The sequence below is a fragment of the Cetorhinus maximus genome, chromosome 13 (genome assembly GCF_964194155.1).
Source record: "Cetorhinus maximus chromosome 13, sCetMax3.hap1.1, whole genome shotgun sequence".
NCBI lineage: Eukaryota > Metazoa > Chordata > Chondrichthyes > Lamniformes > Cetorhinidae > Cetorhinus > Cetorhinus maximus.
The window spans coordinates 95253036-95271108 of record NC_135891.1 but is presented as its reverse complement, the minus strand read 5'-3'; the positions used below and the strand labels follow the sequence as shown (position 1 = coordinate 95271108).

At 41.3% G+C, this 18073-nt stretch overlaps 1 protein-coding gene across 2 annotated transcripts in view; it reads left to right on the top strand.

The window, feature by feature from the left end:
* The window catches only part of adamts10 (ADAM metallopeptidase with thrombospondin type 1 motif, 10), a 185015-nt gene that overhangs the window by 38214 nt on the left and 128728 nt on the right, over window positions 1-18073 (top strand). Inside the window, exons 3-7 of one of the 2 annotated variants that reach the window (XM_078555843.1) lie at window positions 555-919; window positions 4705-4867; window positions 7331-7548; window positions 9944-10027; window positions 12567-12712. In XM_078555843.1, the coding sequence (XP_078411969.1) occupies window positions 555-919; window positions 4705-4867; window positions 7331-7548; window positions 9944-10027; window positions 12567-12712 (976 nt within the window). Of the gene's footprint in view, window positions 1-554; window positions 920-4704; window positions 4868-7316; window positions 7549-9943; window positions 10028-12566; window positions 12713-18073 lie in introns of those variants that run through there. The other variant, XM_078555844.1, reaches the window with a different exon arrangement.

Genomic DNA, 18073 nt, shown 5'->3' with positions numbered 1-18073 from the left:
ATTGAGATTTGTATTTTTTGACAATGACTTTTTCCTGCTTTATGCTCATTCTCGATATGGTATAATTTTTCCTAGTCACGACCATTTGTTTAGGAATCTGACCACAATGCTATGATCTGTCATTGCAAAATCATCAGTGTAACTCAAATGGTAGTGAGCTGATCTTCCATTCAAGAGACCAAAGTTTAAACCCAGCACTGACTGAAGCTCAAGACTTGCTTCTCTTTTTGTGAATAGGTTTTGGTGATTTTAAGATAGGGTTTGCTTAATGAAAAGCTCTGTGTGGAGAAGACACATTCAGGCCTGCAAAAGCTGACTGTCTGCCAGTCAATTGTGAAGGCACATTGAAGAGGCTTCGACATGGTTCATTATAATCTAGCTCTTTCAGTTTAAAGAGTATTGTAGAGGGATAAAAATATATGATTCAGGAGGATTAAAAAACAACTATGTTTTTCTTTCATTACAGAAAAAAACGGTGATCTGTACTTAAGGGATAAGATTAAGTGGCAAAATATGTAACTGAATAACAAAAAAAAACTTTTTTTTTAACACAGAAGAATTCCTGTCAACTCTTGAACACTATGAAATAGCAATTCCTGTCCGAGTTGACCACAATGGAGACTTCCTAAGCTATAATGTAAAAAGTAGCCATGAACTGCGATCAAAGAGAAGCTTACCTGCGTTTCAACATGAGCCAGTTGAGCAGCAAGTTTATTACAAAGTATCTTCACATGGATTGCACTTCCTTTTAAACTTGACTTTACACATTAATCTGGTATCAGATTATTTTACTGTAGAATATTGGAAAAGAGATGGCTTGGAATGGAGGCACGATTATATGGATGAATGTCATTATTTGGGACATTTAAGTGATCTCCAGGGAGCCACAAAAGTTGCTTTAAGTAACTGTAATGGATTGGTAAGTTATCAATTTCTCTGTTAAAGACCCAATCATGCATTTTTCATTAGCATAAACTGAATTTGCATCAGTTAAGGTGGAACAAATACAGTTTAGCTACAGGAGAAATAAACCTGCTCTTTTCTAACCTGTCTTGATTAGTTATTATGCAATAGTAAGGGCATACTTTGGCCAAAATAAAGATGGAACACTGTTTTCATTTCCAAATTGTTAATCAAGAGGGTGAACCTTGGGCCATAAATCTAGTAGCGTGGTCATGACTAAGTAACAGATTCTTGTCCTCATTGCCATAAAAGTGAATCACTTCTGGCTTTCTCTGTTTCAAAATTGCATGCAAGAAACAAATCTCTCTTTCCTGTATACTTGTTCTGTGGGTGATGTTATTCCACATTATGGTGTTTTAAGTGGGTACTCTGCCCCTTCAAGGGACGTTTTTGCAGACTCAACTGGGAAAAAACGGCTTCAAAAGTTTAGCTTCAACAATTGCTACACTGGTTGTCAGGATTCGTGCCTTAGCAGAAGCAGCATCTGTTACTACGATGGTGGTTTCCTCAACAGCTGTTAACTTTTGTCTCTCTCTCGAGACTATGCAGAAGTGGTCCAAAATCTATTTTGTCCTCTACTTTAACCCCTTAGGCAATAACCAATAAGGGCATTAACCCACTTAAAATAAATAGGTTTAACATTTTGTTTAAAAAGAGAGAGGAACGTCATATGAAAATATTAAGTATGTGTGCATTATTAGTCTAAACAGTGTTATTGAACTTTATTTCCTGTATTTACTCATTTATATCATATGAAATGTATTTCATTTCTCCTTGAATCTGTTTATGTTTTTCTAAAGCTAATTAGCACAATAATCATCCTTGTTAGCTTTACTCATAGGTTCTGCTATCAATTGGTGAAAAACTTCAACTGATTTCCCTTATTCTTAACTTCTGAATTTTTAACTTGTGCTATAAGGAATAGCTTGGTCTGTGCATGCATAGAGGTGAAACATGGGTGTGGATTCCCCTGGTTACTTAAAAATGTCATCATCCTTTGCTTACAACGTGATAACGTGACTTGCATGTGATGTCTTGTGACAAATTATTCATGGCTCTTCTGTATTGCCTTTTATAATTTTAAATAAGATTATAAGAAAATTCAGACCAGCAATTTGAGCACTTGTTTGTTATGAGTGAGTCTGATAGTTAAAGCCCCGGGACTGCTGATAAACTGCCTTATTTTACCTGACACCACATATTTTGTAAGGCCTTGCAAAGTCAGGAGAAATAAAATAGCATTCTGTCACTAATAGGATGTGAAATGGGGGAGTGTTAACATCACTTTTATGCATGTAGGTGGCAAGAAATTTAAGTAAAACCTTGCAAAGGTCCCCACACCAGATCTTCAAATATCATCTGTTGGACTTTGTTGGTAAACTCAAAAGTCCTGAATGTCATCTTTAGGTTACTAAACACTGAGTTGGAACATTTTGTCCAGAAGATTTTCCATCTAATCGTTGTGCTGCTACAGTAGACAGGAACAGGTGAAATTAACAATACAACAGCGTAGCTTTTTAGCTTTGGAGATTTTATCCTCAGCATTGCATAATTTTAAAGCTAGTATGCAGGTTGGGTATGCTGTTCAAAAAACAACCAATAATATAACACAATGGCCCAGACTTTGCAGTCAGCACGGAAGTGATGGTGCTCACTGCTGATCTCAAAGAAAGCTGCCCACAAAGATCAAGCAATCTTTGTGGCATGGATTTAATCCTTCCCAACGTTAATTTGAATCTAGTACCAAGTCATCCAGCAACAGTGATGTCATCAAGCAGGGTAAACACCAATCACATTGAATAATTCTCAAACAGCAAATCAGAAAGTTAAATGCATTGATTGTCCTTATCTTTTATAAATTATACAGAGAGTGAAAGAAAGATTAGGACATACACATTAGAAGTAGAAATATCAAACTTAAAAATATATACATTAAAATTGTTGAATTTTTATCATAATGGAAACATTTGACATTACACAAATATAAAATTAGTTTTTTTAAGGCCAGACAGGTTGTTAAGCAGTAGTTATGACTTAATATGCTATTAAAAGCCCAGTTACATCTAATTAACAAGGTGTAACATTTTCAGGGGTTTTTTAATCACTCATAGAGCATAAAAGGGGAAGTTCTAATCCGTTCACTGATTTCCAGATATTTCAGTCTACAAGGGCTTCAACAGGACATTGTGTGGAGGAGAAGGGAATCAATGACAGAAACTTCTGGATTTGTATGTTTAACTGTGCATATGTACGGGCACCAAATGTGGCCCAGTTTCACAGTTGTAATGACAGCAATTGCTGATAGTTTTGTCATCATTCTAAGAGCAAATTCCAGGCCAATATTGTACTTTCACTTAATGAAATGATTACAATTTGAAAACAGAGATTTATGTATATTTAAGTTACATTATATTTTATATATGAATATCATGTGAACAACTAACTTGGGCCAAAAGTATATCAAATACGACACTAAGTGTGTCTTCAAGCTCAGTTACCATGGTTCCAAGCCTTCTGTTTAGCCTTCTGTCTAAAGGACCCTTCATCTGTAATGTTAATTATCTTCAGTAACCCTTGATGGTGGAGTTGTAACTTGCTTTTGAGGAATCCCATTTACATTGTAATGACTGAATAGCATCACCAAATTAAAAAGTGTCCTGAACATGTAATTTAGAATAAATACCAATCTGCAGGTTAAAGGCAGCTAGTTTCAGAACAAGAAAGAACTTGGTTCTGTTCCAGATTGCAGCAAGTGCTGATTATATTGCACAACTGAAATGCAGATATCAGAGCTGCATTGATTTTTATACAGTGTAAGCAGCAAAAACATTGCCCCTCCCAACCCTACATTCAATAATCCCCATACCAAAGCAAACAATGAAATGTAAAGTATCTATTTTCTTTTTGTTCTGATTTCATCTTGTTTGTATATCCATATGTTTAAAAGGATATAAATACCTGGTTATGCCGCTTATGCTACTGTCTCTGTTTATTAAATAATTTAGCGGGTGGATTACCTGGTTGTTTTCCTATTTACAAAAGTGCACATTTACCTGTAATTACTGCTGGAGAAAAATAGACATTCCTGCCCAGTCATCAGGTTAAATGGGAGGAGTGGGGAGATCCAAAATGGCACATCTTTGCAATAAACACATTTTTTAAGACAGTTTAAACTATCATTTTGGGCAAATGACTGTATATTCTATCGCTGCTTCTATTTTGGAAGCCTTTAAATTGGCTCAGTATTTACAAGTGGATTCTTGATAACTGTGTATCTTTAACATGTTGAAGCCATTCTGTTTTCTCAAACCCTGTGGTTATAAAAGTAATATATAGGCTGGACTAAATGCTAACATGCTAAATTATAAATTGCTATTGCTATACATAAGTGTACTTTGCATGTGCATGTGTATTGGGACTTTGAACAATACTTACAGGAGTTTGTTTTTCAAAATCTAGTCACTCTGTCTCATCTCTCAGTTCTCAACTCCTAAATGTTAGGGCTATTACGAATGTTTTCCTGTGTGGCTTGAGTGATACGACAGAACAAAACGTCTTACCAAATGATGCTAGATCACAATCATGTGAGTCAGCTAAGGAATAATGCAATGTTTTTATTTGCTTCTGTGTTTATTATAATGGACTTTTATTTATAATGGTTCTCAAAATCTTTACAGAAAGCATGCAGTACTCATAATAAATCCTTTGCCAGTAGTAACCATAGCAGTGCTTTACTTTCAGCATGGTGTAATAGCTGAGGATGAAGAAGAATACTTCATAGAGCCCCTCACCACTGTTAAAATGGCTGAATTCAATTACAGTGAAGGAAGCCCCCATGTAGTTTATAAGCGATCTTCTCTTCCAAACCAACATCGGCACCTTGACGCAACATGTGGAGTTTCAGGTAATGCATGACTTTTTCCACTCTCTCTTCTCAGCAGTGCCACCTCCCAACACATCCTGACTAAGCTGAACTTCTCAGCAAAGTGGCATTCCAAAGCTTCAAAATTGTGCTTCAAAAGCTTTTGGTGCATTACCCGTTACTATGTGATCTGAACTTCAGCCCCATGCTGGAAAGGGCACTTGTGCAGGTGTGCCATGCACACACTGGAAGTTTTCCAACTGGCTGGATTGTGATGTCAAATAGCCATTGCAGCTGATTTGACGTACAATTTACAAACTTGGACCGCGCAGGTCCATTTACCGTATTCACTTGTCACCCACCAAAGAACATTTGCAAGAGGCACCCAGCAATAGTGTTATTTAAAGGGCCAAGCTCACAACTTTCAGGTAAGCTGATTGAGACTAATTTTACAATTGCTGAGTCTTTGGAAGCATCCTGAACTGTATTTGGAAATGTGATGGTGAGTTGCAGGATTTATGTTGCTGCGTCCCTACAGGGGTTGGGGAGGGCGGGAGTTGTGGGGAGAATGGGGAGGGCAGAGTATTTGGTTACTTGCTCATATGAAGGCTGCAAGATATATGGGGCTGCAGTTGCAGTGCCTCTAGGTCTAAATGACGAATGTGAGGTGGAGCAGAAGCTGCAGAGAGGGGAGGCTCTGCACATACTCTCTGCAAAGTTGTAGCTGGTCACCTGCATGCATCTTGACCATGACAAGAGGCTGTCTGGCAGGCCAGGCACTGCATCTAGCATCTCTGTGTGCATCCTTATCCCATCAAAGTCCTTATCAGAAGTTCCCTATAGCAGAACTCATCTGCAACCTCACTATTCAATGAGCTGGCAAGCAAACAAACCATCTCTTTCTCTCTGGTCTGACGGCAGCCCACTCGGGCCCAGTGACTCACCACATGCAGATCCCAACTCCATACTAGCCTCTAAGGTACATATAGTGCCAATACCTGAGCCGGTGGCTGCAAGTGTCAGAACAAGTGATGATGCCTCTTCATCAATGCTGTGGTGCTGACCTCTCTCTCTCCTGGCTGGTGTGCTGTGGCTGAGCAGTGTCTAAAAGCAGGAAATCAGAAAGAGTAAGTTTGGAGTGAGGAAAGGTGGGTGAGTTGGAAAAGAGGAGGTCCATGATGACACTGTCAACAGCTGGACACATGTCACATAGCAGGATGAGGGTGCGCTAGGAGTTGAGAATGGGCACAAGGCAGGAACATACCATCATCCTTAATATTCTTCGGTGATGCAGAATGCCATGGGCTCTGTTGCAGCTGGCCCTATGCATGAAGAACCATCTCCTCCGTAGGGCTCAGGAGATGCAGGCATCTTCATCCTCCACTGGTTCTGCTCTGCTCTTAGCAGTTATGGACAATCTTATCCTGCAAGACAGAGGAAAGAATGTCAGTGATTGGGTTGCACACTGTTTGGGCAATGTGCCTGCCACAGCTGAATAGCTGGAGGCTTGTAGAAGCAACAGATGCTGGATATGAGGTAGGCATCATTGGAATGCGGGCAAGGTTGAGGCGGAGTATCTGAATGCTGGCTGTGAAGTGTGAGTGATTGGGATTTCTGACGGGTGAGTGATGGACGTGTGATGCATTCTGCAGTGTGAGAGGTTAGTGGTGCAGCTCTTTGACAATGCATTCACTGATTTTGACCACTCAGGTGAGGTCATTAAGCTTCTTGTGGCAATGCTGCCAGGTCCTTGAGACCAGACTCCTTGCATTGACATTTCTGGCCACCTGCTCCCATTCCTTGAAAAACTCCTGGCTTCCCCAAACATTCCCCATGACCTTTCCTATCCACCTCCATGACACAGCATGGCATCTGTGTGCCTGGAGGTCCTCTCTCTTCCCTGGTGCTTCATATATGCAACTCCTACATGCAGCCATTGTCAGTACTATCAGCCAGCAGTAGCTTCCTTCCACTGAGTGCAGCTCCCCTTTAATGTAAGCAGACTACCTTTAAGACGGGTAGGTCAGCTGCACCATATGTTATCAGCCCATGCTGCCGGGCTCCCTGCTGAGCCCTCAAGTCAGCAACATTGGCCCCATTTGGGCCAATACTACATTCAGGTAAATGAGAAGGTAACACCTGGTTTGTATGCTAGCTGCTTCAATGGGAACAGACATAGGCAGATCATGCATCATGACCACCCTAAAAACAGACCATAATGAACTTTTAGACCTAAATCTTTTACCGCCTGACGGAATAGGGGTGACATTTCACCTCATTGTTGGTCTTGTGGATTTAGCTGACACGATAAATTTTGTCTTTCAATCTCCGGCTAAGTTTTCAGAATTTTCAGATGCTGTCAAAGAGCAACTGATGGGAGATGTAATAACCCTGGTTGCAGTGATAATGCATATTTATGAAATTATTCGACTCCCATGCTCAACATGGTACTTACTCTTCACACAAGAGGTATAATTTTGAATGCTTACAGTGGTTCTGTTCCAGATGAGAAACCAGGGAAAGGAAGATCTTCATGGCTGAGGAATTTCCAGACTTCAGCAGTAACTCTTGCGCCTAATAAGACTCTGAGGAATCAGCTACAATTGAAAAGATCAGTCAGTCAAGAACATTATGTAGAAACCTTAGTAGTAGCAGATAAGATGATGGTTGGATACCATGGACGAAGAGACATCGAGCAGTATATTCTCTCTGTCATGAATATTGTAAGTATATTTCATTATTTCACTCTTCGTTGCACTTTCAAATGCAATTTTCCTTTCACTTCATTTAAATTTGTTCACGTGCTTGCTTCTTCCCCCACCATGTTTAAAAATTTTGGCATGTTCTTTAAGTACATATATGGCATTCTCAAGTCTCTATAAATGATACCCTGAATGAGGCTCCTGAGTGACATGGGGTGACTTGTTTTCCAAGTTTTCCTTTCATTCCTCATGAGAATTTTTCACTTTTTCTCAGCATCTTGCTTTCCAATACAACTGAAATGATGCTATTCTAGTGGGCTAAGTGATCAATCTGGTATTCTTCTGCTCAGACAGGTGGCACTGCAAGATCGATGTCCCACATCAGCCAAGTGCTTTAAATAGTATCTTTATTATTTAACACCAATGCGGTGTTTTTAAAAACATGTAACCAATGTGTGTGTATGTCGCTTTCCCTGACCTATTGTTGTGGAACTATTGTAGTCACGGCGTATAAGTTGAAGCTTCGAAAAATGCTTCCAAAAATGGGGGTCGACTTATACATCAAGTATAACATGTGAACCACCGGTATTGGTGCAGGAGGACCCATTTCTGTTCATTGGTTGCCATATATGGTCTGTTTTGTGTCTTAAACTCCCACACATCATCTTGGCAACACGCCCCTTATCACCTGCTTGATCCCATGAGCTGACTTATAAGGCAAGTAGCACTCTAAACATATTTCTCTGAGATGAAAAATTGAGGCGAACTCCTAATGTGAGTAAAGCCCTAAACATGCATTTATTACCTGTAAAATGAAGAGGTGGTGGGGTCAACTTAAATACCAAGTATAGGCCTAAACATATTGATGCTGAAAAAATGGGGGAGTCTTATATGCCGGATTGACTTATACACCGCGAACTATGGTAAATAAGAAGGCACATTTTTACTGCCAATATGGGCGCTGCACTAAATCGATTAGATTTGAAAAGAAAGTGAAGAGCTTCAATAAGCTGTGGAACTAGAAATGATTTTGAGACTGTGACTGCAGAATTACAAATACTGAGATGAATGGGAAAATTGCTCTATTATCTAAAGTTCAATTTTTAAAAAGTGGTTCAGTGTGCTATATTTTCTATGTCTCAGCTGACCGAAATCAATGTTCCCTTTCCAATGTAGTTGTTGTCCGCTGTCAGCTTTTCCCTTCACATTTTTATGCATAGCTGCTCTGCAGTCCTGCACATGCAGTGTTTATAACAGAACGAATCCTGAGCAGCACCTTCCAGGTTGCTGAGGGCCTGCGCACCTGCATAGCTTATTAGAGTCATTGACTGAGACCCATTTCAAATCTCAAGCTGGACAGATGTTTCTCTTTGGTAATCCTGCTATTGATTCGTGTCAATTGCAATGGATTGTCTATTTCTCTTTAATGGTGGCTGGGAAACTCAGAGGTTCCTCCTTTCTCCCCTTATTACATTTTAGCGTACCACATTCTTTTGTCAGCTGGAGCAATTGTCAAAAAATACCTCGCCTCCCTTTTGTTTCAGGGCAAATAGTTTGGGAGGTTACAAAAAAAGGGAAAAAAATTATTTACAATCAAGTTACTGAATCCATTTTAGCAACCTTTTGTAACGAAAATGTTCAACTTTAGATACTGCAAAGAAAATTGAGTATTTAGATAGAATTTCTATTGATAGGAAGCTTCATTTTAAAAACGTTAGGCCCATCTGAAACTTCACATTTGCCTGTAGAGTATATCAGACCTTGATAAAGTACCAAACTACTTTGACAGCCCATTTGAGTTTGAAGGATTAACGACAGAAAAATAAATCATATGCATAATTCTTTTGTCTAGGTGTTTTGTAGGGTAGAGGCTTCCAAACTGTGGCCAGTGGCCCAAATGCACCCTGCAAGCCCTAGCAATCTGCTCCACAATTACCAAGCATCCCACTCTATTAATACTTATAATTACATTTCCTAGCCACTGCTTTCTCTATTTGAAATTGTTGAACCTGGAGATTGGAAAGGACATCTCTTAGTACTTTTGCCTCATTGGCGGACATATCCTATAATCTTGGTCATAACATCTATCGGTCTCTACAGCTTAAATTCAGACAGGTGGGGAGATGAAATAGCCAATTATTCCATTGAATGCCTCAGTAATGTTAGAGCTTTTGGGTAGGCAAAGGACATAGAATTGGACAAGTAACTGTAGGTCTGTTCTCTGTACAAAATGCACAGAATGCGAGCCAGGCTACATTTTAACCACAGATGCAATCACAGTTTTTTTGTGCAATCCACTAATTAAAGCTTTGAAAATTATTCTGTGCCCAGATCACTTGTAAGCCTAAAAGTGTCATCTGGTACCAATTTCATTTTTAAGACTGTTTGTTTTTTTCTTTTGTTTTCTGGAGGTCAGGTTGCCAAACTTTTGCAAGACTCCAGTATAGGAAACATTGTGAATGTGGTAGTAACTCGACTCATCTTGCTTACTGATGACCAGGTAAGAATGATTCTTGTGTGCTACCCCGCTAGATGTCTTTTGCCTAACTATTGCACTACTCCCCTGGCAAGCATCCTACCCCATGCTCCAAAAGCTTCAGCTCACTCAAAGCTCTGCTGTCTGTAACCTATCCTAACCAGTTTTTGCTCACGTATCACCAATGCCCACACTGACCCGGTCCCCCAATGCCTTGAATATAAAGTTCTCATCCTCCATGGCCTTGCCTCTTCCTATTTTGCAATCATCACCAACCCACTATCCCACCTCAGCCCAAAAACTCTCCATTCCCATCTAGTCTGGCATTTTCGGTATTCCCCAACCCTGTTACTTGATGCCACCACCAATGGCAGGCATGTCTTTGACTGTCCAGGCACCATGCTCCAGAATTTCCACCCTAGACCTCGTCACCTTTCTACCTCTCTCGCTTCCCTCCATAAAACTCACTTCTATGACAAAGCTTTTGGTTATCCATCCTAAGATCTACTACTTTAGCTCCGCATAATGTTTTATTTTTCTTGATGCAATGGTGCAGTTTTGCCTCTTCATAGGAAACAGGAGCTGGAAATCAGCCCAATTTTACCTCTCTGCAAGTGAATGGGTTTTAAGCGAGCTAAGCATACAAGCATACGAAATAGGAGCAGAAGTAGGCCATTTGGCGCCTCAAGCCTGCTCAGCCATTCACTAAGACCATGGCTGATCTATTTGTGTTTCAAATTCCATGTTCCCAACTACCTTTGATTCCCTTGCCTAACAAGAATCTATCTACCTCCGCCTTAAAAATATTCAACGGCCCCACCTACATCGCCTCCTGAGGCAGAGAGTTCCAAAGCCATACAACCATCTGAAAGAAAAAAGTTCTCCTCATCTCTGTCCTAAAAGGGCCACCCCTAATTTTAAAACAATGCTCCCATAGTTCTGGACTCACCCACAAGAGGAAACATCCTTTCCATGTCAACCTTGCCAATACCATTCAGGATCTTGGATACTTCAATCAAGTCACCCCTCACTCTTCTAAACCCCAGTGTAATCAAGCCCAGCCTGTCCAACCTTTCCTCATAAGACAACCCGCTCATTCCAGGTATCAATCTAGTAAACCTCCTTTGAACCGCCTCCAATGCATTAAAATCTCACCCCATGTGTTTCTAACCTATATTTGCCTATCGACAACTTTGTGACACTATTGTGCTCATGAAATGGGCCTAAAATGGCCGGCAGTTTAGCAATTCATGGGCCCACGCCCAATCTACATGAGAAAATATTGAAATGATGCTCACATACAAATTTCAGACTCGGACTCCTAGGTCAGGATTTTGCTCTCGTCGGGTGGGCTTGGCGGGGGCGAGTGGGAGCGGATGGAAAGCCAACCGCCGCCCACGACCGAGCTACGACCGAGCTACGACCGCAATTTCACGCTGGTGGGCCAATTAAGGCCCGCCCAGTATGAAACGCGCGATGTAGCACTCAGCACTGCCTGTTTGTTTGCGGGGGGGGGAGGGAGTGTGGGGAACTTCATGCATGCGCATAGGCGTGCACAGAAGAGCTCCCTGAGGCACAGAGCTGCCTCAGGGAGCTGAAGATTAAAAAAATTAAAAATAAAGAATTTTAAAATGTTAAAAAACATGTCCCCTCATGCTGGTATTCACCCAGTGGTGGTGGGGTAGAGGGCAGGCGTGTTTGCTTGCGAGCTCCTGGGGTGGGGGCTGTGGGGTGGGGGCTGTGGGGTGGGGGGTGTGGGGTTGGGTCCATTGTTGTCAGGCACTTAGTGCCTCATTGAGGGACCTGACATCAGGAAAGGGGAGCCTGCTGAAAGCCACACCCCTGCCCTTGCTGCCAACACCCCACCCCCAAGCCGCCCACCCATCCCCACCCCTCCCGCCATCAATCACCTGTGCCTGGGTCCATGGCGATCCACAGCCTCAGATGGGTGTATTACCGGCAACAGCCACTGCCTCCCCCTTGACGCTGCCATGCAATGAAGAGTTGCCAGCCTCTGGCCAACAGCTCTGGGCAAACAGGACTTCTGTTATTGACCCCAGGGAAGGCCCACCATGTCATGTTTTTATAATGATATATAAGCACCAATCTTTCATAAGGGATTGGGTAAACACGTTGGGGGTTCATTTATTGAGACTAGGCACATGGGAACATTGAGACAAAGGTAGAAATCTTGAAGACATCAGCAGCAGAGCTGTGCGTGCTGTATTCTGCTCACAGGCAAAAGTGAAACTGAGACTGGATCACAAGACACACCTCCCTTCTAGTGATGACATGCTGCTATCACTTAAAGGAATATTACAACACTGCTGCCCAGTTAAATGCCTGATTGGCTCTTAATGCAGCAGGCCTTCCCAAAAAGAGGCAACATGGAGCTCCCCAGTCGGTGGGTAAGACCCCATCGCCTTTACTAAATACTACCCCTGATTTTTGTTTAGAAATTAAACATCACCGCAAAAGTAGCATTTAGAATTTTTAAAATTGCTTGTATGAGATTTTATTTTTATTGTCCATTAATTTATTTTCTTTTCTGTTCGTGTTTTAGCCAAACTTGGAAATAAATCATCATGCTGGTAAATCACTTGATAGTTTTTGTAAGTGGCAGAAATCTATTCTTTCCCGCAATGGTAATGGAAATGCAATCCCTGACAATGGAATCGCTCACCATGATAATGCTGTGCTTCTCACCAGGTCAGTCACCTTTCTTAACAATATTTGAACTTCATTAAAGAAAGACGTTTAAAACTTTGACTTCCAAAAATAAATCCCCCTGTAAAATATGTCTTTTACCCTTTTTTTTAAACCAAGGGTGTCATTGCATACTGTACGTACTCATGTAAATGTCAAATTTTTTAGACCGATTTTTTAGGCCGGAGGTCATGGGGTCAGCTTTTGACAGATAATGTTTGAGGGATTGACAAGTGTGCTCGATTTGGACTGTCGCAGTGGAATGAATTAAAAACAAATAGCAGGAAAGAATTCATATTAATTACCATTTATAACCTGATCTCTTTAATAATTTGAATGAAGAGAACAAAACTTTAGTGTATAAGTGCTTTAAGCATTTATTTACCAGTACGCATACATTTACAATGAAATTGAATCATTAATATCTTCAGGATTATATTAGAGTTCTGAAATTTTTGGGCTTTGATCCCAGATAAACTAGGGTCAACTTTTAGATGAGACATATGCAAATTGCTGTTTTTTGGGGGGTGACTACTTCTACAGGAGATTGACTTTTCCATGAGTATATGGTACTTTTTTTCAAAATAACTCCTCATGTACAGAACACATTCCAATTTATTTGGGCACAGGCCTATGTTCCAGCATTAATTTGAACCCAGAAGAGGGGTGCATATGTTTTTTTTTGTCCCATCAATTGGTCATTAGGTGGAAACCTATTCTTTACCTTTATCTGCAAGCCTGTATCTCAACAACCTAAGCCCTGTTGGATCCAAGAGAAACTGCTTGGAGAGGAGGGGGACAGCGTGAAGGTTATAAATGCAGGGAACTATCAGGTCAACATGGGAGCACAGAATGTGTTATTTGTGAGGCCTCCTATTTGTGGCATATTATAGTTGGATGAAATGTGGTAAGTGGGAGCAAGTTTTACTGACTGTGAATAATTCTAAATGACAGTACTTTTGGCAGCGTTCCCTGTCGGAACACCATGACCTTTCATTTATTTGTTATGGGAATATGTCCAGTCTATCCCCTAATCGTCTCCTGTTTGAGTGTACCATTGTAATTCAATGGACTGAAAATCAAATGGGTTTATTTAAAGGGTTTATGATACGAGATTACCAGGCAGTGAGGACAAAAATTTACTTCCCATGTTTCCAGTTATGCATGTATCTTACCATTCCTATATTAACCAACGCAAGACAACAAGAATAATACTCAGATCTGTACCCTCAAGGTCCAGCTCTTTAATCTGGATTCCCAACTCATGAAGCTCCCTTTGCAGGACCCCAATTTTATTTCTTTTTATGTGATTGATTCCAGCATGAGCCACAACTCTGGCTTGTTCCCCTTCGCTCTTTAAAATCGTCTGCACATGCTTATTGATATTCATTACTTTGGCACCGGGGAGGCAGAACGTCATTCATAATGGATTGCTACAGATAGTTGGCCTGTTCAGTACAAGTGCAGCACAGCGAAAGTGAGGATTGTGCATAAAGGAAGCACTAGAGACTCAAAAGAAATATACACAAAGTGATGAATGCACAGTCTTTTCAATACACAATGCAAATCCCGGCAATCAAATAACAAACAAGTTTTAAGAGGACCACTAAGCAGACCTCGTCCACTGTCCAGTTGACTTAGGCAGTTTTTTTTTTTGTGTGAGGCTAATGCTGTTGGTGCAATATGGCCCACATGCATGAAAATCAGCATGGGACCAGATTTGTCTTTATTTAAATAGTAAGCAAGATGTGTGCATGCTGGTTGCAGGAGCATAAGCATTCAACACTCTTTGGTCCTGTGAATCACAATATCAACATCTTTAACCAGAGAAAAGTTATGGCACAGAAAAAGGCCATTCAGCCCATCGTATTTGCATCGGCCAAAAAAAAAAAGAAACTAGCCGCTTATTTCAATCCCACTTTCCTGTGCCTGGTCCATAGCCTTGAAGGCTACAGCACTTCAGGTGCAGGTCCAGGTACCTTTTAAATGAGTTGAGCATTTCAATCTCAACTATCAATTTAGGCAGTGAATTCCAGACACCCATCACCCTCTGAATGAAAAGGTTTTTCCTCACGTCCCTTCTAATCCTTCCACTAATCACTTTAAATATATGCCCCCTGGTAATTGACCCCTCAGCTAGGGGAAACAGGTCTTTCCTGTCTACCCTATCTAGGCCCTGCATAATTTTGTACACCTCAATTAGGTCACCCCTCAGCCTTCTCTGTTCTAAGGAAAACAACCAATCTTTCTTCATAGCTGCAATTTTCAAGCCCTGGCAACATTCTTGTAAATCTCCTCTGTACTCTCTCCAGAGAAGTTATGTCCTTCCTGTAATGAGGTGACCAGAACTGTACACAAAATTCTAGCTATGGCCTAACCAGCATTTTATACAATTCCATCATTGCATACCTGCTTTTGTATTCAATACCTCATCCAATAAAGGAAAGCATTCCATTGCTTTCTTTACCATTTTATCCACCAGTCCTGCCACCTTCAGGGACCTGTGGACATGCACTCCAAGGTCTCTCACTTCCTCAACCTGTCTCAAAATCTTCCTGTTACTGAGTATTCCCTTGCTTTGTTTGCCTTCCCCAAATGCATTACCTCACACTTTTCTGGATTGAATTCCATTTGCCGCTTTTTCGCCCACTCAACCAAGTAATTTATATAATTCTGGAGACAACAGCTATCCTCTTCACTACCAATTACACAGCCAATTTTTGTGACAGCTGCAAATTTCCCAATCAAGTCTCCCACATTTAAATGACAAACAGCAAGGGCCCCAACACTGAGCCCCATGGAATGCTGCTGGAAACCATTTTCCAGGTTCGCAAAAGCATCCATCAGCCATTACCCTTTGTTTCCTGGTGCTGAGCCAATTTAGGATCCAACTCATTACCTTCCCCTGTATCCTACAGGATCTCACTTTTCTGACCAGTCTTCCATGTGGGACTTTGTCAAATGCCTTACTAAAATCCATGCAGACAACATCCACTACACTACCCTCATCAATCCTCTTTGCTACTTCCTCAAAAAATTCAATTAAGTTAGTGAGACACAATCTTCCCCTAACAAAACCATGCTGACTATCCCTGATCAATCCATACCTTTCTAAGTGACAGTTTATCCTGTGTCTCAGAATTGATTCCAATAATTTGCCCACCACCAAAGTCAGACAGACTGGCCTATAATTTTCTGGTCTATCCCTTGCATCCTTTTTAAATAATGATGCCACGTTTGCAGACCACCAATCCTCTGGTATCTCGCCTGTATCTAATGAGGATTGGGGAATGATCATCAGACATCTGCTATTTCCTTCCTCACTTCCTTGAATAGCCTAGGATACAATCCATCCAGCCCTGGTGATTTATCCACCTTCAAGGATGCCAGACCCTCCAGTCCTTCCTCTCTCATTATGCTTATTGTATCTAATATTTCACACTCACCCACTTACACTAGAATGTCTGCATCATCCCTCTCCTTAGTGAAGACAGAGACAAAGTATTCATTGAGAACCCTGGCCACATCTTCACCATCAACGCACAAGTTACCATGTATATTTCTGATGGGCTCTACCCTTTCCTCAGTTGTTCTCTTGCTCTTAATGTACTGGTAAAACATCTTTGGGTTTTCTTTGATTTTACCTGCCAATATTTTTGGTATCCTCTCCTTGCTTTCCTAATTTTCTTTTTTACTTCACCCCTGTACTTTTTATGCTCCTCTAGGCTTTCTACAGCTTTTTGTGACTGTCATAAGCTTTCTTTTTCTGCTTTACCTTACCCTGTATGCTGCTGGATAACCAGGGGACTCTAGATTTGACAGTACCACCCTTTGCCTTTGTGGGGACATGTCCACCCTGTGCACATAGAATCTCACTTTTGAATACCTCCCACTGATTTGACACTGTTTTCCCTTCAAGTAGCTGTATCCAGTCCACTTTCGCCAGTTCACTTCTCAGCTTCTTAAAAGCTTTAGTGTAAAATTAATTAACCAGCTGACTGGGTAACTTCTAGAAGTATCTCTTCAGGATCACTGAATTGTTACAGCACAGAAGGAGGCCATTTGGCCCGTCATGTCTGCACTGGCTCTCCGAATAAGCAATTTACCCATTGCAATTCCCTCTGCCTTTTCCCTGTAACACTGCACATTCTCCCCATTCAGATAATAATTCAATTCCCTCTTGAAGGCCTTAATTAAACCAGCCTCCACTGCACTCTCAGAAAGAGCATTCCAAATCCTACCCACTCAAAAGTGTGAAAAAGTTCCTACTCATGTCTCCATTTCTTCTTTTGCCCATTACCTTAAATCTTGTGCCCTCTCATTTTCGATCCTTCCACCAGTGGGAATGTTTTTTTCCCTATTCACTCTCTGCCTAGGCTCCTCATGATTTTGAATACTTCTGTCAAATCTTCTCTCAACCTTCTCTTCTCCATGGAAAACAGTCCCAATCTCTCCAAACTATCGCCGTAACTGAAGTTAATCATCCCTGCAACAACTCTTATGAATCTTTTCTGTGCTCTCTCTAATGCCTTCACATCTTGCCTAAAGTGTGATGCTCAGGACTGGATGCAATATCCCAGTTGAAGCCAAATCAGTGTTTTATACAGTTTAACATAACCTCCTTGCTTTTGTACTCGCAGTTTCACTTTTCTTCTTTTTTCTGCTGCGGAGGCTGCTGGGCCGGTTCCCAGCCTAAAGACATGAAAGACACCAACTGTGCATGTCCGATCATTATCTGACCAGCACGTGCGCTGAAGACCCTAAAATGTAAAAAAAACACCAACTGCGCATGTGCGACCATTTCTCAGCCAGCACAAGCACAGAAGTCCCGAGACACGCCTGGAACTGAAGTTCCTGGCCTCTAAACTCCCGATCTCTGACTGCCGATTAAGGTAAGTATTGGAGCTTATTACAACATCCATTCACCCTCTATTTCCTGTCACTCAGCCAATTTTCTATCCATGTTGCTACTGTCCCTTTTATTCCATAAGCCCTAACTTTGTTCATAAGTCCGCTGTGCGCCATTTTATCAAATGCCTTTTGGAAGTTCATGTACACGGCTGTAACTTCCGATGGGGTGGCAATTGAGTTGGATTATCACTCCCCTTGAAAGTTCCTAATGAAACTCCAGCCAATCCTATCCTGCCCAACCTTCTGGCTCAGGCCCATTGAGAGCTGGACAGTGCAGTGCATCCCCGGGGTCTAGCATCGAGGGCTGTAGAGTCAAAGGGAAGTAAGCCATGCCCCCATTTTTACGGCACTAGCTGCCGTAAACCAGGTAAGTTTATAGGTCCAGCCAGATTTAAAGGTCTTCGACAAGGTAAGTGTACAAGGTAAGTGGGTAGAATTTGGTGGGGGGGGGGT